General features: G+C 31.9%; 1 protein-coding gene across 1 annotated transcript in view; it reads right to left on the bottom strand.

Moving 5' to 3' along the window:
- The window catches only part of LOC129985049 (uncharacterized), a 44,489-nt gene extending 20,636 nt beyond the window's left edge, over positions 1-23,853 (bottom strand). The window contains exons 1-4 of the mRNA XM_056094974.1: positions 23,300-23,853; positions 22,509-22,719; positions 20,898-21,105; positions 19,057-19,130 (exon numbers count right to left, since the gene is read on the bottom strand). Coding sequence (XP_055950949.1) covers positions 19,057-19,130; positions 20,898-21,105; positions 22,509-22,719; positions 23,300-23,853 — 1,047 coding nt within the window. The remainder of the gene's footprint in view (positions 1-19,056; positions 19,131-20,897; positions 21,106-22,508; positions 22,720-23,299) is intronic.
- Between the last annotated feature and the right edge of the window lie 1,071 nt (positions 23,854-24,924).

Genomic DNA, 24,924 nt, shown 5'->3' with positions numbered 1-24,924 from the left:
AAAATGGCTGAATCTAAGAAGAAATGTCGACAATACAATGTTGATTATTTGAAATTTGGTTTTCTTCCATCAACGGCAGACAAACGATTGCCCATGTGTCTTTTATGCAACAAAGTTTTGAGCAATGACTCTATGAAACCATCGAAGCTCGAAACCCATCTAAGAAGTTGTCATCCTGAAAAAATAGGTAAAGATCTGAAATACATTCAAACATTGAAGGGAAAATATGATAGAGACCTACCATAAATAGTATGTTTGCTTCAACGTCTCAAAGTAACGATGATGGCTTGCGGGCATCTTACAATATTTCGTTGCTTATAGCGAAATCTGGAAAACCGCACACCATCGGAGAAGAGTTAATTTTACCCGCTATTGAAGAGGTTTTAAAAACGGTTCTGCACAAACCTCCATTTGACGTACTCAAAAGAATTCCTTTAAGTAACAACACTGTACAAAGACGTATTGATGAAATGAGTTGTGATATAGAAAGCTTCTTGTGTAATTATCTGCAAACCACTCATTTTTCTATTCAATTGGACGAGTCTACTTTGCCTGGTAATGAAGCATTATTATTGGCATATGATCGATTTGTTATGGATGAAGAAATCCATGAAGAGCTGCTATTCGCAAAAACTTTGAAGTCGGACACTAAAGGCGAATCGATTTTTAATGTCCTGAGTGATTTTTTTTACAGAAAAATCTATTCCATTTACAAACATTATTTCGGTGGCAGCAGATGGAGCTCCTGCCATGTTCGGGCGATATCGTGGGTTTATAAGCCATCTTAAAAGAATAATACCAGGACTAATTGCAATTCACTGTGTCATCCACCGACAACACCTTGTAGCGAAAAATTTGAAAGATAGAATGCATCAATCGCTTCAATTTGTGATTAACGCAGTTAATAAAATAAGTAGAAATGCTTTGAATACCCGTTTATTGGCACTATTGTGCGATGAAAATGAAGATTTCCAACGACTGCTCTTACATACTGAAAGTTGCATGCCTATCGAGATTTTACTCACTTTTCGAATCAGTGATAGAGTGTCTGGAAACGAAAGCACCAGATTTAAAAGAAAATCTTATCAAATATAAAGCGGACATTGCGTACTTAAGAGATTTGTTTATAAAATTCAATGACGCTAACTTGCAGTTACAAGGGGACAGCTTTAATTTAATAAAAACAAAGGGTGTCATTTCGGCTTTTCTTGGTAAATTGAAATTAATGAAGCAAAATATTAGTCGTTTCTCCCAGTTTCCGCACTTGTCACAGATAGAATGTCTTGATTAAGATAATCAGACATACGCTCAATATTTGAATACCCTGCATGATGACTTCAAAAATGGATTTGAAGATATTCTGTCGATGGAAATACCACCATGGATCATAACCCCATTTGATGAAACGGAAGAGGCGAATGTGATATTACAAGAGGAGCTACTTGAGCTCAGCACCAACGAAGAACTGAAGGTGAAATTCAGAAAAGGCTATCAAACATTTTGGCTGCAAGCAGAAATCCCCGAAAAATATCCTGGGCCTGGGCTGTGGATAGCGTTTCCCTCGTCATATTTTGTTGAAAGAAGTTTTAGTGCCGTTACCAACCTGTTAACAAAAAAAAGGAGCAGATTGAACATCACAGAACGGAGAGATTTGAGATTACTTCTTACAAAACTGAAGCTGAATATTGATAATTTGCTGTCAATTCATCAAGTGCATCCGTCTCATTAGAAGTATGACTATTTTTTATTGTTGATTTACATTTCAGAGTTCATTGTTGATTTTTTTGTCAATTGTTGATTGTTTGTAATAATAAATGTTTATATTTTGTATAACCACAAGTATTATTTTAATAAATATGACACAAAAAAATGTGCTACTTTTTTTTTCTTCTTAACACCCCCAATTTAGGGTGATATTTTTAGGAGTTTTGGGAATACAGTACAAATGTAGCAGCAGGGGGTCTACCGAAAGTAGTAAAACTTTGAAAGTGGTCCACGAGAAAAAAAAAGTTTGGGAACCTCTATGATACAATATCAAAAATATCTTACTAAATTTGATAGATTAAACCAGGGATTAAAATGCATAATTTTTGAACTTTTTGACAAACATATTTATAGACTTAAGTAAAATGGTATATCATTCTTCCTTTCATTTAAAACATTTTCCATTAGGATCATATCCCTATTTCCAGTGTTTTAGAATGTAGCTATCTTAAGATAGAGTTGAAACTCTATTTGTTAACCCCGATATTGTTGTTTTATATCTTAAAATGACTGCAAATATATATAATAAGTTGAATTTTAATCAGTGTTATGAGACAATAACATTTATAGAAGATTATAAAATCCAATACCATAAAACTAAGCAATTTTTCGTCAGAGTATACTTATGTATTTTGATTGATATAAATATATTTTAATCCGCATATCTTTTATTTCATTTATTTTGCTTTCATCTTTAATAAGTTTTTCTAAGAGAATTTTTCCTTAATGGTGTGAAACAGCTTGGAATCGTCTGGAGGGATTATTTTAAAAAAAAGAATAGAACTCGTTTCAATTAACTTGCATGGAAGAAGATGAAAAAGATGCAGAAATCAGTCATAATTTATATTATTCCCATTTCTAAGCTTTACAATATTTGTTTCTATTGTGCTGATAAAGATGTTTATTCTTGACTTCTGCTTCAAAGTTTGCAGTCAAAATTTTTAAAGCTTAAATCTTGTAAACTTTGGATTAGGATACTTCACTAGAACTTACGTTAGTTTACAAATCCAACCAAAATCACTCAAATTTTTACCGTAATAATGAAATGTTCATTAACAATCTTAATATATTTTGGAATTAGCCTTCTGTTTTTTATTTCAATTTTAAAAGTTTGGAAATTGCATTGAATAGAAGATCAGACATATTTTTTTTTCATTAAAATTGTTGAAAAAGAAATAAAACAGCAACTAATTTCTCATTTTAATGTAATTTGAAAATCTTCACCATTTCTATTCAGTCATCGGAACGGAAGATTTTAAGACGATTGTAATGGGAAAATACTTAAATGGTATTTTCCGATTTCATTTTTTTAAAATTCTTTCGCTTTATAACTTTTTTTTCAAACCTTCAGGATAAAAAAGTAAAAATTCTTTGGATTTTCTCCAGACCAAATTTTTTTATTCAAAATTCTACATTTATATAAATGGTCGCCTTGTGTCTCTTTCATTGAGTGTTTTTAAGCATAAAAAGAAATTCTTTCGCTCGGGTTAACACATCATCTGGAAAAATTATTTTTATGAATTATATTTGTTTATGTAAGGAATATTGTGGTTTCAATATATATATATATTGAAGAAATAAGAAATAAATATTTTAGAACAATGTCTAACTTGGAAAATATCAAAAAAAGAATCATAAGAAAGTTTCGATTTATGCCGAAAATAATTGCTAATGTGTGAATAGTTCCAAAAAATACAAATTAATGTTGCTTTTTTAAGTACAGAGGGCAACATAAAATATTTTTTTAAAAATTGTTTTAATTTTGCTTACTGATTTTTGTTATTTTTAGTGCTGATTCTCGTCTTGTCACTGCAACAACGCAAGGACGTCCAAAAATATCTCTTATAATTTAAATATTTTTTTTCAAATAATAATAAGTAAGGCCCTGTCAATCTTTTTTTACCCAAACTATTGCATTCAAAATTGCCTAAGCATCGAAGAGTTCAATTATTGCGTTCGAAATTAACTCCGTTTTGACATGCCATCCAACACTTGGGATTCAGTCTTAAAAGTACCAATAGGACACAGACAATGGAGACAGCAGAAAAGTATGAAAAATGAATCACTCAGTATCTCCGAATCAATCTACCGGGAGACAAAAAAAATGAGTTATTGGAAACGAGCGAGCAGACACTCTTCTTTTCAGATTTCTTTTATCCAGAAGGAAAGTAACAAAGTAGGAACAAAATATATGTGTGACCGGCAGAAGGAAAAAAATGTTTGTTTGTTTTTCTCATTGGTGGATGGCAACAAAAAGAAGTGTGTTTCATATTGGTTGGATATTTGTCCGTTTTCAATAATAGAAAAATGGCGATCAATAGCTTTCAAAATGATACAACTGATCGTGTGTGGAACATGGCAATATTGAAGTCTCAAATTTTAGGCTGTTCGTTGATCCTTCTTTTCAATTGTGGCAAAATTATTTTCTAGCAATCTATTTACTTACCAGCCCGTATAGTTAAATAAAAGAACAATCAATAGTTTTAAGTATAATGATTTTTTTCGCTCAAAGAGAAAATTATTAATTCTGTTACAATTGCTTTATTTATTATACTCTATATATAGAAAACCATGAGAGTTTTTCCTTTTTAAAAAAAATTAATAATATGCCTTTTAAATGGCAAATTGTGTGAAAAGTTGGTTGATTAATTTTATTGATGTAAATTCATTTTGGAATTGAGTAACAAGAACGTGCAATTTGATTCGATTATTGATTATCTTATCTATGTTCCCTTTGAGATTCAGTTACCATAAAAAAGTAATAATTTGTAAATGAAAAGGTGCATATGAATTTAATTATTTAATATGATGCGCATTTTTCACAAATATTTAATTTAGATCACTTCTTAGTATAAGTATGTTTTTTTATCATTTCTATTTACAATTCATTTGAATTTCAAACTTCTTCGCAATTGATAGTATTCTTAAATTTTTTTTCGAATATGATTTTTATTTTACTAAAATAAAAAAAGAAACTTTTCTTATGAAAAATTAATGCTTTGTTGCCTTTAATTCGCTATGAAGAGATTATGTTTGCAATGGATTTGAAAAAAGCATTAAAAAACATTTCTTTCTGTTCAAAAACCTTTATTTTATATATTTTCACGTTTTATCTCTGTTTATATTTCGTAATTATATGTTAAAGGAAATTTAGAAAAAAAATTGTTTTTGAAATTCATTACTAGATGACGCAAGCGTGAAGGAAACAAAATGCAATTAAATTGATCTATTAACCGATAATTATTTCCTGAAAATATTAAAATAACACAATGTCATCGAGAATGCACATGTGTGAATTAATTTAAATATATGAAAAATCGAAAATGAAGGGAAAATTTAATTTATTTCTAAATTATTTTCTCTATGAAAGGAGTTCAAGTTAAATAAATATGTTTAAAAAATCATAGACATCAATTTAAAAAAAAAATTGGCACAAAAAAAATTCGAGTTTCATTCTCTCTTGAGATGGATGATAAGTTTCACTCTGTTCGCAGCATCTGTATTAGAAAAAGGAGATAAGAAAAATAAGAGAGAAAAAGAAAAAGATGAATAAAAGAATTCAGAAGATTGTAGCGTGTTAAGTTTTGACATGTTTTCAAATGGTTTCATTGTATCAACTGCTGGATTATATAGACAACGATTTTTTATTACACAAATTATGTAACGAATACGACCCGAAAAACATTGTTACTATTTTCTTTCGTAACATTTTTACAACAGCAAAGCTATTGTTACACATTTGTAATTTTGTTTCCCTGTATAATGGGATCCTGGTCAGAAAGATAGTTCTACAGATAGGCTACTTGCTGGCGCTTATGTTACAAATACGTGTGTCTTGCAGTGAACTTAACTTCGTTTCGCAGTTGTATTTTGTAAGAATGTTTGGAATGGCTACAACTGCTCTTCCGTGCTGATCGAATGTCTTCAGTCAGCATCATAATTAAGAATAAATGATAATATTTTCTTTTCATTCGGTTAAGTAATTCGAATTAGTATACAATGTCTGCTAAATTAAAAGAACCAAAAAAAAAAAAAAAATGGGAATGGATGACGAGTCCATGATTCTTGGCTCTGGCGATAAATTTGGCGACAAATTTTAAACTTCGACAGGAAAAATTGATGGATACGGAATATTTAAGAACCACAGCGATAATTCCATTTATGCTCAAATTCCGCCTGTTCATTCTAGAACTTTCTTTGCTCTAATAGAAATACATCAAAAGCCAAGAAATTGAGCTTGGGTTGTACAACAGTCGAGTAGAGAGAAGGATTGAGCTTTCACTAACGTTTTGTTGCATTGCCGTTTTTTTTTATTAGCTTTACGTTTTTTATATGATTTATTGTTTGTGTGCTACTGTTCATGGGTAGACACCGACGGTGTATTTGTGTTTCGCTGTTGTGTTTCTTTGAAAAATAGAGCGTATTTATTCGTTATTGAGTATATTAACCACGGAACCGGGATCTCGAGGATTTTGGATTTTTCCATAATAATAAGAATTTCCTATATTAATGTAATCATGTATATTATTTCTCTTTGAAACTGAACAACAAAATATATTCGATATTTGAAAGCATGGGCATACCAATAATAATAAATCGCTATATGATCCTTCCTCACTAGCTTTATTAATTTATTTCACAGCACAGATTTATTAAGATTTATTTTACTTTGTGCAGATCACGTCCCAAAGAGGAAGCATTGTCATTCTCTTGTTTTCTTTTGTGTACATCCCCTTTCAAAAGAAAAGAAAATGAAGAAAATGTTGAATCCTATCCAAAGGAAAGAAGGTCGGTAAAGAATCCTACAGTTACATTCAGAAATATATTTTTGACATACCATCTTTCATCTGCGGCTATAGCTTTACAAGCAACGCAGGAACTCTAGCACAGCATGCCGAAGCTTGGAACAGCTTCGCACTATTTCTGAATCAATCTCAAGGTGGATAAAAGAAATATGAGTTATTGGGGAAAAACAACGTCAGGGGACAAGAATTCTTTTTTTCAAGACTCTCAGTCGTGAAAGAAAAAAAATGTTCCAAAAAATAGTACAGCGGAAGTATTTTTTTAAATCGATGGCAGCATTAAATAGCGTGTTTCTTATTGGCTTTAAATCCTATCGGGTTCCAGTGGTAATAGAAATATAACAATCAATAGTAATAGAACATGATGTTATACACATTTGGCAAAATATTTGGAATATATATATATATATATATATATATATATATATATATATATATATATATATATATATATATATATATATATTGTTCGTTAAATATGAATCGCTTTAGCTTTATTAAATTTTGCCTCTTTTAGACATAGTTGTCACCAAGTAATCTGTATCGACCGGAGGTTAAAAACCTTGAGTTTAAGGACTCCTGTCATTCCCTTCAAATTGGCAAATCGACACAGTTGTTAGCTCTGAATTGGGTTTGGAGATATTCTTTTATCTCTTACATTTAGTTTTAGAAATTATTAATTTCTAAAAGTAAATGTGAAAAGTTTATTAACTAATAATAAAATGCTTTCAAAGGACAATAGTCTTCTTCAATAAGACAAAACAAGTTTTTAATTCTTTCACTTTAGTTGAAAAGTAAAAATTTTACATATTTATAAAATTAGCAGGAATGACGAGAAAGCTTAAAGGAGTTGGCATTCGCATTGAAATATCAGACTCTGCTTTTAATTCAGACATATTTTTTCTATGGTTGAAATGCGATGAATGTCAAGTATCGAATGAAAAAATATATATATATATATAAATATGTTTTCGAAACTTTGAAATTCCAGGAAAAATTGCGTCTTGGTATAATTAGAGACTCTCAGTACTTAATAACACTAAAGATAAAAATAAAAGTGCTTTATTTCAAAATAAAACTATGTGAAATATTTGTTTAATTTCGATTTTTTTTAATGTTTTCTAAAATTATCTGCAATGTTACTTCAGTGTATATTGGAAAAAAAATCTATTCTATGAACTTCTTATTCCTGGAATCGGTTTTATAGCATTTCTGACAGAAATTACAGAAAAAAAAAATTGTTCATATTTTAAATAAAGAATGCTAATTAATTTTTTAATTTAATTTTATTTTCTTGCATTTACCGTTTTTACATTTCTATTTCTTGCATTTACCGTTTTTACATTTCTATTTCTTGCATTTACCGTTTTTACATTTCTATTTCTTGCATTTACCGTTTTTACATTTCTATTTCTTGCATTTACCGTTTTTACATTTCTATTTCTTGCATTTGCTACATTTCCATCCTTTCTCTATAAGATTTGGAATAATCTTCATTGAGATGCATCATGATGTGAAAAACGTTTGATTAAATTATGATCAAAAAATATATTGTTTCAGAATACACCCTTTTCGTAAATTATATAATTAGAAATGTATATGGATAGAAAAAAATAACATATATTTTAGTTCGAGAAATTGAGTTAAAATTAATTTTTGTAAATAATTTGTTTCGATGATATTCATCAAATTTATTGTTTGTCTTAATTTAAAGAAGATTAAGATTGACCAATATTGTAGTTATTATTTGTTGAACAAATGATAGTTTGAAAATTTTACTGCGAACCATTTCCAATAATTTAGGGCTAAAGTTGAATTAAGTTAATTTCAATATCTAGAGAGGTTTGGATGACTCAATTTTCTATTGAAATTTGTATCAGTAGGTACTTTAAAAATCATGAAATCCTTATTTCAGTCTAACTCGTATGGGTTAAATTAAATTGAAAAAAAAACATGAAACATTTGAATTTATCTTCGGTAATTTTAATATTTATGCATTCAGTTACTGATTAGAATTTTAATAAAACTGACATTGTGTTTAAGAGACTAAAAAAAATGTACGGCTTTTTTTTTCTATTTTACTCATCCTAGAAATGCTTTTTTCTATGATATCTTATAAGGTTGGAAATTTAAAAACATTTTAGGAAATAATACATTTAACCATTTTAATTTGAAATTTTCAAACAAAATAAAACTAACATATAAATTCAATAATTCTAAAGGTTCATTTTCGATGTGAAAGACAATAGAAATTGCTATTTATGTATTTTCGAGTTTTTATGTCATCGTAGTTTCAAATATATAGACAGACGGAAGAAGATTTTTCAAACTCGAAGAGATATCTCAATCTTCCTGAAATTCAAAAAGTCAAAGTTTTTATTTATTTATTTATTTTATGATTCCAATTATTACTAACCTAATAATTCATGTGACAGAAAGCAATAGAAGGGACAAAACTTAAAAAATAAGAGAATGCCGATTTATGTTGTATGTTTTCAAATTACAGACTCAGCAGTGTAACCTTAAGCAACCAAATTTAAAGATATAAACTTAATTAAGGGACATAAATGCTTATTCCAGAATTATTATTTTCATGATTAAAAACTAAGATTTATTTTCCAATGTCCTACGGAAACATTGATGAACAAAATTAATTTTTAAACCTTTTTAAAATTTAGAAATTATCCTTTTAAGTATAACAATTTAATTACCATGATTGTTTTCAATAAATTTTTAAATAATTGTTTTTAATATATTTTGTATTATTTTAAAGAAGGATTCCGAAAAATTTCAAATCGTTTTTATTATTTCAGATATTCAAATTATCATTTGGAATTTCTACCATCTAAAATCTAAGAAAGGAAAATCTTGTTTAGAATCTGAGCAATTTAAATGAAATAACAGAAAATGTGATCGGCGCATTGAAAAAGAAAGCACAGACATTGAAATCAAGTTACCAAAGCATATAAAATTTTGACCGAATAGAAATATTCATACATACATTAAAGACAATACAGAAAAGACTATTTATAAAATTAATCGTATAATGAAACATTTTCAATTTCAGGTTTAAATATTCTATGTAAATAAACATATATAATGGGCGTCATGTTATGCAAGAGAGACTCACAAAATTTTCTATAAATTTTTAAAATATTTAACGTGACATCTCCCACGAACCAGCTGAGTCAAGAAGATGGTTAGTAATATGTACAATGATAACAATATAAATTCAGAAACAGAAGCAAATAAAGAGACATCAGAGGAAAGCAAATATATCTTTAATGTTTAATAAGCAATAAAATATAGAAAAGTAAAACAGTTTTTTTTCTAAAAATCTATAATTTTTTCAAAGGTTATTAAAAGGATCTAAGGACAGAACATAATTGTTGAAAAGAAAATAAATGAGAGTACCTTGGATCGAAATTGTTCAGAACAGAAAAGTTGAAGCGAGGAAGGATTTGAGCAATGTTATCGGAGGAAATCTGATCCATATACAAGCCTTCTTCAGTCCATAGAATCGGGAATACGGTAAATGGTAGAACTGTATAAGATCTCTGAGGAATAAGCATATTGTGATCCAAGCCACTGTCATATTCAGTCCATAGAATATGATTTTCAATTTGATGCATTGCAGTTATAAAAGCATTAGAAAGAGTTCTTTTCGTTCCACCCGAGCTTGAGTCCATAGAGTCTGGCTTTCAAATGGAAGACCTGATGAAATATGCTGTGTTATTCATAAACGCTGCAGTTCAACTTTTCTCAGTCTTCTTTCAGTCCCTAGAAATTTAAACTTCGAAAGGTTGTAGTTTTCGAAGAAAATCAGATCCATTCACATGACTTCTTCAGTCCATAGAATCGGGCATGGTAAATGGTAGAACTGTATAAGATCTCTGAGGAATAAGCATATTGTCATCCAAACCACTGTCATATTCAATCCATAGAATATGAATTTCAATTTGGTGAATTGCAGTTAATAAAGCATTAGCAAAAGTTCTTTTCGTTCCACGCGAGCTTGAGTCCATAGAGTCTGGCTTTCAAATGGAAGACTTGATGAAAAATGCTGTGTTATTCATAAATGCTGCAGTTCAACTTTTCTCAGTGTTTTTTCAGTCCCTAGAAATTTACACTTCGAAAGGTTGTAGTTTTCGGAGAAAATCTGACCCATTTACATGCCTTCTTCAGTTCATAGAATCGGGCATGGTAAATGGTAGAAAGGTATAAGATCTCTGAGGAATAAGCATATTGTGATCCAAACCACTGTCATATTCAGTCCATAGAATATGATTTTCAATTTGGTGAATTGTATTTATTAAAGAATTAGCAACAGTTCTTTTCGTTCCACGCGAGCTTGAGTCAATAGAGTCTGGCTTTAAATGGAAGACTTGATGAAAGATGCTGCGTTATTCATAAATGCTGCAGTTCAACATTTCTCAGTGTTCTTTCAGTCCCTAGAAATTTACACTTCGAAAGGCTGTAGTTTTCGGAGAAAATCTGATCCATTTACATGCATTCTTCAGTCCATAGAATCGGGCATGGTAAATGGTAGAACTGTATAAGATCTCTGAGGAATAAGCATATTGTCATCCAAACCACTGTCATATTCAATCCATAGAATATGAATTTCAATTTGGTGAATTGCAGTTAATAAAGCATTAGCAAAAGTTCTTTTCGTTCCACGCGAGCTTGAGTCCATAGAGTCTGGCTTTCAAATGGAAGACTTGATGAAAGATGCTGTGTTATTCATAAATGCTGCAGTTCAACTTTTCTCAGTGTTTTTTCAGTCCCTAGAAATTTACACTTCGAAAGGTTGGAGTTTTCGAAGAAAATCTGACCCATTTACATGCCTTCTTCAGTCCATAGAATCGGGCATGGTAAATGGTAGAAATGTATGAGATCTCTGAGGAATAAGCATATTGTGATCCAAACCACTGTCATATTCAGTCCATAGAATATGATTTTCAATTTGGTGAATTGTAGTTATTAAAGAATTAGCAACATTTCTTTTCGTTCCACGCGAGCTTGAGTCAATAGAGTCTGGCTTTCAAATGGAAGACCTGATGAAAGATGCTGTGTTATTCATAAATGCTGTAGTTCAACTTTTCTCAGTGTTCTTTCAGTCCCTAGAAATTTACACTTGGAAAGGGTGAAGTGAAGAAGGATTTCAGCAATGTTGTTATCGGAGAAAATCAGATCCATTTATATGCCTTCTTCAGTCCATAGAATCGGGCACGGTAAATGGTAGAAATGTATAAGATCTTTGAGGAATAAGCATATTGTGATCCAAAGCACTATCCATAGAATATGATATTCATTTTGGTGAATTGCAGTTATTAAAGCATTAGCAAGAGTTCTTTTCGTTCCACCCGAGCTTGAGTCCATAGAGTCTGGCTTTCAAATGGAAGACCTGATGAAATATGCTGTGTTATTCATAAACGCTGCAGTTCAACTTTTCTCAGTCTTCTTTCAGTCCCTAGAAATTTAAACTTCGAAAGGTTGTAGTTTTCGAAGAAAATCAGATCCATTCACATGACTTCTTCAGTCCATAGAATCGGGCATGGTAAATGGTAGAACTGTATAAGATCTCTGAGGAATAAGCATATTGTCATCCAAACCACTGTCATATTCAAGCCATAGAATATGAATTTCAATTTGGTGAATTGCAGTTAATAAAGCATTAGCAAAAGTTCTTTTCGTTCCACGCGAGCTTGAGTCCATAGAGTCTGGCTTTCAAATGGAAGACTTGATGAAAAATGCTGTGTTATTCATAAATGCTGCAGTTCAACTTTTCTCAGTGTTTTTTCAGTCCCTAGAAATTTACACTTCGAAAGGTTGTAGTTTTCGGAGAAAATCTGACCCATTTACATGCCTTCTTCAGTTCATAGAATCGGGCATGGTAAATGGTAGAAAGGTATAAGATCTCTGAGGAATAAGCATATTGTGATCCAAACCACTGTCATATTCAGTCCATAGAATATGATTTTCAATTTGGTGAATTGTATTTATTAAAGAATTAGCAACAGTTCTTTTCGTTCCACGCGAGCTTGAGTCAATAGAGTCTGGCTTTAAATGGAAGACTTGATGAAAGATGCTGCGTTATTCATAAATGCTGCAGTTCAACATTTCTCAGTGTTCTTTCAGTCCCTAGAAATTTACACTTCGAAAGGCTGTAGTTTTCGGAGAAAATCTGATCCATTTACATGCATTCTTCAGTCCATAGAATCGGGCATGGTAAATGGTAGAACTGTATAAGATCTCTGAGGAATAAGCATATTGTCATCCAAACCACTGTCATATTCAATCCATAGAATATGAATTTCAATTTGGTGAATTGCAGTTAATAAAGCATTAGCAAAAGTTCTTTTCGTTCCACGCGAGCTTGAGTCCATAGAGTCTGGCTTCCAAATGGAAGACTTGATGAAAGATGCTGTGTTATTCATAAATGCTGCAGTTCAACTTTTCTCAGTGTTTTTTCAGTCCCTAGAAATTTACACTTCGAAAGGTTGGAGTTTTCGAAGAAAATCTGACCCATTTACATGCCTTCTTCAGTCCATAGAATCGGGCATGGTAAATGGTAGAAATGTATGAGATCTCTGAGGAATAAGCATATTGTGATCCAAACCACTGTCATATTCAGTCCATAGAATATGATTTTCAATTTGGTGAATTGTAGTTATTAAAGAATTAGCAACATTTCTTTTCGTTCCACGCGAGCTTGAGTCAATAGAGTCTGGCTTTCAAATGGAAGACCTGATGAAAGATGCTGTGTTATTCATAAATGCTGCAGTTCAACTTTTCTCAGTGTTCTTTCAGTCCCTAGAAATTTACACTTGGAAAGGGTGAAGTGAAGAAGGATTTCAGCAATGTTGTTATCGGAGAAAATCAGATCCATTTATATGCCTTCTTCAGTCCATAGAATCGGGCACGGTAAATGGTAGAAATGTATAAGATCTTTGAGGAATAAGCATATTGTGATCCAAAGCACTATCCATAGATAATGATATTCATTTTGGTGAATTGCAGTTATTAAAGCATTAGCAACATTTCTTTTCGTTCCACGCGAGCTTGAGTCAATAGAGTCTGGCTTTCAAATGGAAGACCTGATGAAAGATGCTGTGTTATTCATAAATGCTGCAGTTCAACTTTTCTCAGTGTTCTTTCAGTCCCTAGAAATTTACACTTGGAAAGGGTGAAGTGAAGAAGGATTTCAGCAATGTTGTTATCGGAGAAAATCAGATCCATTTATATGCCTTCTTCAGTCCATAGAATCGGGCACGGTAAATGGTAGAAATGTATAAGATCTTTGAGGAATAAGCATATTGTGATCCAAAGCACTATCCATAGAATATGATATTCATTTTGGTGAATTGCAGTTATTAAAGCATTAGCAACATTTCTTTTCGTTCCACGCGAGCTTGAGTCAATAGAGTCTGGCTTTCAAATGGAAGACCTGATGAAAGATGCTGTGTTATTCATAAATGCTGCAGTTCAACTTTTCTCAGTGTTCTTTCAGTCCCTAGAAATTTACACTTGGAAAGGGTGAAGTGAAGAAGGATTTCAGCAATGTTGTTATCGGAGAAAATCAGATCCATTTATATGCCTTCTTCAGTCCATAGAATCGGGCACGGTAAATGGTAGAAATGTATAAGATCTTTGAGGAATAAGCATATTGTGATCCAAAGCACTATCCATAGATAATGATATTCATTTTGGTGAATTGCAGTTATTAAAGCATTAGCAACATTTCTTTTCGTTCCACGCGAGCTTGAGTCAATAGAGTCTGGCTTTCAAATGGAAGACCTGATGAAAGATGCTGTGTTATTCATAAATGCTGCAGTTCAACTTTTCTCAGTGTTCTTTCAGTCCCTAGAAATTTACACTTGGAAAGGGTGAAGTGAAGAAGGATTTCAGCAATGTTGTTATCGGAGAAAATCAGATCCATTTATATGCCTTCTTCAGTCCATAGAATCGGGCACGGTAAATGGTAGAAATGTATAAGATCTTTGAGGAATAAGCATATTGTGATCCAAAGCACTATCCATAGAATATGATATTCATTTTGGTGAATTGCAGTTATTAAAGCATTAGCAAGAGTTCTTTTCGTTCCACCCGAGCTTGAGTCCATAGAGTCTGGCTTTCAAATGGAAGACCTGATGAAATATGCTGTGTTATTCATAAACGCTGCAGTTCAACTTTTCTCAGTCTTCTTTCAGTCCCTAGAAATTTAAACTTCGAAAGGTTGTAGTTTTCGAAGAAAATCAGATCCATTCACATGACTTCTTCAGTCCATAGAATCGGGCATGGTAAATGGTAGAACTGTATAAGATCTCTGAGGAATAAGCATATTGTCATCCAAACCACTGTCATATTCAATCCATAGAATATGAATTTCAATTTGGTGAATTGCAGTTAATAAAGCATTAGCAAAAGTTCTTTTCGTTCCACGCGAGCTTGAGTCCATAGAGTCTGGCTTTCAAATGGAAGACTTGATGAAAAATGCTGTGTTATTCATAAATGCTGCAGTTCAACTTTTCTCAGTGTTTTTTCAGTCCCTAGAAATTTACACTTCGAAAGGTTGTAGTTTTCGGAGAAAATCTGACCCATTTACATGCCTTCTTCAGTTCATAGAATCGGGCATGGTAAATGGTAGAAAGGTATAAGATCTCTGAGGAATAAGCATATTGTGATCCAAACCACTGTCATATTCAGTCCATAGAATATGATTTTCAATTTGGTGAATTGTATTTATTAAAGAATTAGCAACAGTTCTTTTCGTTCCACGCGAGCTTGAGTCAATAGAGTCTGGCTTTAAATGGAAGACTTGATGAAAGATGCTGCGTTATTCATAAATGCTGCAGTTCAACATTTCTCAGTGTTCTTTCAGTCCCTAGAAATTTACACTTCGAAAGGCTGTAGTTTTCGGAGAAAATCTGATCCATTTACATGCATTCTTCAGTCCATAGAATCGGGCATGGTAAATGGTAGAACTGTATAAGATCTCTGAGGAATAAGCATATTGTCATCCAAACCACTGTCATATTCAATCCATAGAATATGAATTTCAATTTGGTGAATTGTAGTTATTAAAGAATTAGCAACATTTCTTTTCGTTCCACGCGAGCTTGAGTCAATAGAGTCTGGCTTTCAAATGGAAGACCTGATGAAAGATGCTGTGTTATTCATAAATGCTGCAGTTCAACTTTTCTCAGTGTTCTTTCAGTCCCTAGAAATTTACACTTGGAAAGGGTGAAGTGAAGAAGGATTTCAGCAATGTTGTTATCGGAGAAAATCAGATCCATTTATATGCCTTCTTCAGTCCATAGAATCGGGCACGGTAAATGGTAGAAATGTATAAGATCTTTGAGGAATAAGCATATTGTGATCCAAAGCACTATCCATAGATAATGATATTCATTTTGGTGAATTCTGGTTATTAAAGCTTTAGCAAGTGTTCTTTTCGTTCCACGAGAGTTTCAGTCCATAGAGTCTGGCTTTCAAATGGAAGAACTGATGAATATGCTGTGTTATTCATAAATGATGCAGTTCAACTTTCCTCAGTGTTCTTTCAGTCCCTAGAAATTTACACTTCGAAAGGTTGTAGTTTTCGGAGAAAATCTGATCCATTTACATGCCTTCTTCAGTCCATAGAATCGGGCATGGTAAATGGTAGAACTGTATAAGATCTCTGTGGAAGAAGCATATTGTGATCCAAACCACTATCATATTCAGTCCATAGAATATGATTTTGAATTTGGTGAATTGCAGTTATTAAAGCATTAGCAAGAGTTCTTTTCGTTCCACGCGAGCTTGAGTCCATAGAGTCTGGCTTTCAAATGGAAGACTTGATGAAAGATGCTGTGTTATTCATAAATGCTGCAGTTCAACTTTTCTCAGTGTTCTTTCAATCCCTAGAAATTTACACTTGGAAAGGTTGAAGTGAAGAAGGATTTAAGCAAGGTTGTTATCGGAGAAATTCTTATACATTTATATGCCTTCTTCAGTTCATAGAATCGGGCATGGTAAATGGTAGAAATGTATAAGATCTCTGAGGAATAAGCATATTGTGATCCAAACCACTGTCATATTCAGTCCATAGAATACGATTTTCAATTTGGTGAATTGCAGTTATTAAAGTATTAACAAGAGTTGTTTTCGTTCCACGCCAGCTTGAGTCCCTAGAGTCTGGCTTTCAAATGGAACACCTGATGAAAGATGCTGTGTTATTCATAAATACTGCAGTTCAACTTTCTCGGTGTTCTTTCAGTCCCTAGAAATTTAAACTTGGAAAGGGTGAAGTGAAGAAGGATTTGAGTAATGTTGTTATCGGAGAAAATCTGATCCATTTACATGCCTTCTTCAGTCCATAGAATCGGGCATGATAAATGGTAGAACTGTATAAGATCTCTGAGGAATAAGCATATTGTGATAATTCAATCCAAACAAATGTGATATTCACACCATAGAATATGATTTTCAGTTTGGTGAATTCTGGTTATTAAAGCTTTAGCAAATGTTCTTTTCGTTCCACGAGAGTTTCAGTCCATAGAGTCTGACTTTCAAATGGAAGACTTGATGAAAGATGCTGTGTTATTCATAAATGCTGCAGTTCAACTTTTCTCAGTGTTCTTTCAGTCCCTAGAAATTTACACTTCGAAAGGTTGTAGTTTTCGGAGAAAATGTGATCCATTTACATGCCTTCTTCAGTCCATAGAATCGGGCATGGTAAATGATAGAACTGTATAAGATCTCTGAGGAATAAGCATATTGTGATCCAAACCACTGTCATATTCAATCCATAGAATATGAATTTCAATTATTGAATTGCAGTTAATAAAGCATTAGCAAAAGTTCTTTTCGTTCCACGCGAGTTTGAGTCCATAGAGTCTGGCTTTCAAATGGAAGACTTGATGAAAGATGCTGTGTTATTCATAAATACTGCAGTTCAACTTTCTCGGTGTTCTTTCAGTCCCTAGAAATTTAAACTTGGAAAGGGTGAAGTGAAGAAGGATTTGAGTAATGTTGTTATCGGAGAAAATCTGATCCATTTACATGCCTTCTTCAGTCCATAGAATCGGGCATGATAAATGGTAGAACTGTATAAGATCTCTGGGGAATAAGCATATTGTGATAATTCAATCCAAACAAATGTGATATTCACTCCATAGAATATGGTTTTCAGTTTGGTGAATTCTGGTTATTAAAGCTTTAGCAAGTGTTCTTTTCGTTCCACGAGAATTTCAGTCCATAGAGTCTGGCTTTCAAATGGAAGACCTGATGAATATGCTGTGTTATTCATAAATGATGCAGTTCAACTTTTCTCAGTGTTCTTTCAGTCCCTAGAAATTTACACTTCGAAAGGTTGTAGTTTTCGGAGAAAATCTGATCCATTTACATGCCTTCTTCAGTCCATAGAATCGGGCATGGTAAATGGTAGAACTGTATAAGATCTCTGAGGAATAAGCATATTGTGATCCAAACCACTATCACATTCAGTCCATAGAATATGATTTTGAATTTGGTAAATTGCAGTTATTAAAGCACTAGCAAGAGTTCTTTTCGTTCCACGCGAGCTTGAGTCCATAGAGTCTGGCTTTCAAATGGAAGACTTGATGAAAGATGCTGTTTTATTCATAATTGCTGCAGTTCAACTTTTCTCAGTGTTCTTTCAGTCCCTAGAAATTTACACTTCGAAAGGTTGTAGTTTTCGGAGAAAATCTGATCCATTTACATGCCTTCTTCAGTCCATAGAATCGGGCATGGTAAATGGTAGAACTGTATAAGATCTCTGAGGAAGAAGCATATTGTGATCCAAACCACTATCATATTCAGTCCATAGAATATGATTTTGAATTTGGTGAATTGCAGTTATTAAAGCATTAGCAAGATTTCTTTTCGTTCCACGCGAGCTTGAGTCCATAGAGTCTGGCTTTCAAATGGAAGACTTGAGGAAAGATGCTGTGTTATTCATAAATGCTGCAGTTCAACTTTTCTCAGTGTTCTTTCAGTCCCTAGAAATTTACACTTCGAAAGGTTGTAGTTTTCGGAGAAAATCTGATCCATTTACATGCCTTCTTCAGTCCATAGAATCGGGCATGGTAAATGGTAGAACTGTATAAGATCTCTGAGGATTAAGGATATTGTGATCCAAACCCTTCAGTCACTGTCATATTTTGTCAAGTGTGTCCATCTTTTAATGTTTCTCGAGGCTATAAATTATGGACTATTCATAAGACATGTGAAGAAGGAACTTTCGGTTTATCATATTAAATGTCGAATATTTTCTTGCAGTGTAAAATATTTTTTCAAAAAAATAAATAAATAAATATTTTGTTCAGAATATAAAAAGAATGATAAATAATAATTTTGGGTAGAGTTTTTTGGAGGCGCGCATGTGATCACAAACATGTTGTTTGTTCTACTTGATGCAAGGAATACAATTTCTGAACATTCTGCGCAGAGAGGTGCAGCGTCGCCTAAACCATTTACTCACCCTCCTTCTGATGGTTGGTTCTTCTATCTGATGATGATAAATCGTCGGGCCATAAATGCTCTCAGTTGTCGGATCTAAAAAAATCGAAATTTTTTGATAAACATAATGGAAATAATCTTAATAGAATTTCTTTAAATTATATTTAACTTATCAGTATTTACTTCATCATGAATAAATGGATACTAGATTAATTAATGAAAAATAAAGTAGAATTATTCCGTTTCCTCATAAATTTACACCATTTCAAAATTTAAATTTTTTTTAAATAGTACGAATCAAATAGTATTGCAATTTTTACGCAATTAAAAAAAATCCTAATTTTCAAGATTAGCTTACCTTGTTGCACTGAAATTGAAACCACTTCAATGTTTCATCAAATATTTAATCGGATGATTTTTTTCGGGAAATTCGCAGTATCGAAGGCTATGGAAGAACTATTCTTCTTCGTATAATAGTTTGTAAGACGAATAGAAAGTGAAATTTGAATTTAGCAAAGATAGAAGATAGTTGTTACCGGACTTTTACGTTTTAAGAGCGTTTTTATACGATGGGTCTGATCTCTATTAGAAGGGCTCATGTACAAAATGAGCAAAACTTACCCAAGATATTTAAATAACATGTTTTTGTCTGAAGTGTCGTCGGAATGTTGAACATGAAATGATATCAAAATGTTTTCGCTGAAATTAAATGTGACAGATATATCTGCCGAATCAGCTGAACCCGAAAGGCAACTAATATGGATATAAATATTTAAAAAGGCTCATATTAAATAGACCTATGCATTTTATCATCTGTAATAAAATATTGGAAACAAATTTTCATAACAACAGTCAAGAATCCGTTTTTAAAAATTATGTGACTAAATATTTTTAAAAATTGCTAAAATATAGCAGAAGTTTGTGTATTTATATTGATAGGATTAAAAAAGATTTAAATTTTTAATATCATTTTCAATATTTTAAGAAAGATGAAATCATTTCTAAAAAGTAGAGTTTTTCAGAATTATTGCGATAAAATTCCAAAATCCATCATATATTTGAATTGCTTAAAATTACAAAAAAAAAGTTTGAAAAACATAGTTTCATTTAAAAATATTTTCATACCAAAAATTTGGCCATTCCAATTGGGATGATCTGCATTCTAGAATGGCAACACAAAAATATCAATAGATAATTTCCTTTCTTTTTAATCGATATAAATGTTTGTATTTTCAAAATATCAAACACAGACAACATGATATGGATAGAATGGATAGAATTTTCTTATTGTTATTAAACCATCAAAGTTGTGCATTCTTTTTATCTCAATATTTTAAAGAGATATGCACTTTTATTAAACACATTATACTATCACAGAGTAGGAAGAAAATTCTATCCTTTAGTGCTTTATTCAAAGATGGCAGTATCTATATTCATTATCCTTATATTTCTAGAGATTATATGAAGATTAAGAAAGGAATTGATTAAATTAGTTTAAATTTAATCATTATCCTTTTCAGATCAGCATTCCTTAATTTGGGAATGAGCGAGACAAGATAGGTGTAACATTCTAAAATAGTATGAATAGAATGTCTGCCGGCATTTGAATCTAAAAAGTACTTCTCAAGTAAAATCATTAATAAGAGTTGTAATTTCTTTTGTTGTATATTATCCGACAGAACAGCTGTTTCACGAATGTCGGAAACAGATAAAAATGCATCGAATTTATTGAATTTTTATTTGATTCGACTGAAATACGAATGAGGGTATATAACCATTTAAAAACTTGTAAAATATTCTTTTATATTTTCACGACTTTATTTAAGAAGTATATCATATGAAAAGATATTTTGGAGAACTTACTTGGAAGCTGCCAGAGTGCATCAACATCGTTACATACGTAATCTCCCTGCCCCAGAAATTTATGTTTCATGCCGGTTTCAGCCGTGATTCTTGCAGATGGATCGGATTTGAGGAATGAATGTATGAAATCCAGAGCCAGTTTTACATCCTCATAAGTGATTTCCACTGCAGGGAGTGCTGTTTTTATTTTATCGGTGAAGGCCTCTTCCTGAAAGTTAAGTAATCAGACTCAGATGACCGAAAAAAATATGATTTTATGAAGAAAGGATAATTTTTATTCTTTGTTTGTATTTTAAAGAAGATTATTATGTATTAATTATGTAGAAAATAAATAAGTGGTTCTCTTTGCAATGAAATGATCGTTCCAAATGCTTCTAAAATTAAATAAATTTTTTGATATTAACAATCATTTTATCATCTGTTTTTTCATTATTTCGGGATCTAATTCAATTGCATGAGATCTTCAAAGTCTTTTCTCGTAATTTTAAACAATATTTTTTTAATTCAAATTTATATGTAATTTATAATAATCCTCGAATAGGAAACATAATTTATTTCTTCAACATAAAAATTTAAAATTTCTCAATTTATTAATATTTATTTTCTTACAAGGTTTCAGCATTTATCTTTCAATGCTTCGAACGGCAAAAATAAAAAAGTACTTATTTGTGGCTATCAAATCCAGAGAAAGAAATTACATCCTTGTCTATCTCGATTTCTTTTCATTAATCTTATAAGTTAGCTAAAATCGAGGTAAATTGCATCAATTCACATTTACTGTAACTTGTAACCATACCTCTTCTTTACAAATAATTGGAATACTGCCGTAATAGCTGCTGCAGTTACACTTGACCTGCGTCTGTTTGTTCAAAGACGAACAAACTAATAAAGAAAACAAAGAATAAATAAGCTTATTCTTTGAGTCGTATAGATTAAATACGTACTAAAAATAAAATGGTGCAAATATGGGAACCTCGAGGAGGCATAATTATTGAAACACGACGTGGAATAGACTAAACTAATGATTGAAGGCGAGTTGGAGGTCATTTTTCCCATGAATCCTTCAGAATAGTCCACAAATCCAAAGGAGAGTGAGGTAGTGGAGATCTCATCTGAACAGCACATTTCAGGCCATTCCAGATACGCTCAATGATTTTAATGTTTGAGGATTTAGGAGACAAATAAAAAATTCAAAAGAGCTTCCATGGAGCCACTTGGTAATAACTTTGGAACATAAGGGGTATCACACTAATTTTCTGGAAATGTCAAAATCCGTTGGAATGCACATCGGTCATGAATGAATGCAGGGAATCAGACAGGATGTTTATGTGCATGTCACCTATCAGAGTCATCACCTGTCGCCATATTATTCAACTGCACACGCCGCATACTATGACAAAACCATTACCAGCTTGAAGTGTACCTTTGGCACGTAGGTACATGGATTCATGAGATTATCTCTGTATCCGTACCCATTCTCCCCCCCCCCCGATTCAACTGGATGCAAGACTCGTCAGACCGTCAACATTATATTCATTCAGCCGTCTATTCATTCAGAAAATTAAACGATGCAAAATTTTAATTAGGGTAAAAATTATTGTATTTGCTTACCTGCAAGGCTCCCCTTATTGAAGCATGACGAAGTTCTGTGCCCAAATGTCGGCAAGCGAAGGATCGTACCATATGGAAATTACTGAGTACCTCGAAGGACATGAGGCCGTATGTCCACAGGTCAAAGGCACGACCATCGATTGATTCACCCTTTTTAAGCACACGAAAGGCTTCTGGTGGTTGATACATAATAGGCAAGCCGATGTCGTCGCTAAATCAAAAAAAATAATGTAGATGACTTTTAATAATAAAATTGCTATAATTCACTTTACGAAACTTATTTAAAAAATAGCAATATTAGAAAGAAAATTTTGCTCAGTTCCAGTATACGGCCTACGCTAAAATGCAATAAATGGTAATTTCTGGGTGCTCTAAGCAGCATCCGTACTTTTCTTTATTGTAACCGTAATGTAGACTTAAAACTGACTTAAAAAGGGACTCGTGCATTTTGTAAGTTATAGGATTAAGCCAAGCATGCCTTAATGAATCATAAGATATTAAATACGCAATATTGGCGAATTCTTGCCGAAGCAAAAATGACCCTAATAGGCCGTATACTTGAGCTGCTGCCATATAATTTTCAAATACATTTATTAATTAATTTTTTAAAAAAAATAAAAAAATAAATAAATTTATTTCAAAACTGTTTTCTAATAATTTTGTTATAAAACGCATTGTATATGTCAAAATAAATGTATCATTAAAATATTTTGAATTTAAAAATCGACCTGCACTTCAAATGAATTTAAACAATTTAATATTTTAATTTATTTCCAAAGGACATTTCTTACCTTCCTATGCAGGATGTCGTTCTGTTGAGGAATGTGAAATCTGCTATCATTGCCTTGGAAGCTCGCCGTGATATCAGAACATTATCCGACTTCATATCCAGGTGGCAAAGATTCTTATAGTGTAAATAGTCTAATCCACTTAATACTTGATGTAGCCATAATTTTAACTGATTGAGGGAATCTGTGTTTTCGAGGTACTCATTTGAGGTTACCGCTTTCATCAGGTCGTAAGGGTAGACCTGCATTTCGAAGCAAGCAATATTGAGTGTTGGGAACATGGTTAATCTTTGAAGTGGTACAATATTTTCGTGGCGTAATCTAATCCAAAGTTTTCGCTCACTCTCATTGACCTCTTTTAAATACAGCAATTTCACGGCCACTCCGTCTTCATTTTCTGGATGGTTAAAGCGAATCACAGATCCAAATGAGCCTTCTCCAAGAATTCTGGGGTTATTGTATCCAAAATGTTTTTTCATTAATTGCGTGGTTCTTAAATATGCTGTTTCTGGGTCACGAATCGGGTCCAAATCTTCATACAAATCTTCAGTAGACATTGCAGATGTGTTAAATTATCCTTGAGAATCGCTGATAGAAAACTTGGTTAACTGTGCGAATACCAAACGGCTATGAACTCTGTTATCAGAGCAGCAAAGAATGAATGGCAACAGTATTGCATCACAATATAATTTTCCTTTATTGAAATTCAATTGTTAAAATTCTTGAAACTCATAAGCAACTTTTTAACTATCACAACAGCAGAACATTTATAACAAATGTATTTTATTGCATTGTTTGAATTTAGTGTTATACTCCTGATTTGTTGACATATTTCCAAAAATAAGACAGTTTTTAATGAAAAAAATAATTAAAAAATTACTAAAGTTTTGGTTTCCGAAAGTAATACTCTAAGAAAATCTATAACATAATGAAAAATTAGAATTTTTTTCTCATATACAAAGTATAGAGAAAATATTCTATTAAAAAAATTAAAATTAAAAATTTTGTGGGATTTCCTTGCTTTTGAATTCCCTGATTTCGAAAAATCTATCTTTGGCAAAAAGTGTATCTATTTTTCTCTCTCTCTCTCTGTTGCAGGATAAATCAAACCGCTTTGATGTGTGAAACTTACTAATATGTTGATATGAAAATTTATATATTTTTCTCCAATTTTAAATGAAATTCAATCGTAGGAATCGTAGTCCTTCTCTATGGCTACTAAGAGTAAAGATTTAAATAAATAAAATTTGGTGCACAGTCTTAGCCCTTATAATATAGATTCTTAAATGTTGAATCAAATCTGTCAAAGAATCCACTGTTTATTGGTCTGCAATTCACCATATATGTAAATCCATTATCATAAACTTGATTACTTATATCAATAAAATATGGCATTATTTTGAATATCTATAAATTAAAAGCATTGTTTTTATTTGTTATAAATGAATGAAATGCCTCGTTTTAAATAATGTTGAAAGTATATATGAACATATTAAGGTTTGGTAAATTTATTGTTGGCAGAAGTGAGAGTAGAAGCCAAGTGCATACAGATTTGTCATATATAAATATGTAATGATGTTTTAAATTCTAATTTCAATTTAATTAATTTGCATGGCTTTATCTTAATT

The sequence above is a fragment of the Argiope bruennichi genome, chromosome 9, assembly GCF_947563725.1.
Source record: "Argiope bruennichi chromosome 9, qqArgBrue1.1, whole genome shotgun sequence".
In the NCBI taxonomy this organism is placed as follows: Eukaryota; Metazoa; Arthropoda; class Arachnida; order Araneae; family Araneidae; genus Argiope; species Argiope bruennichi.
This window is presented reverse-complemented; position numbering and strand designations above follow the sequence as displayed.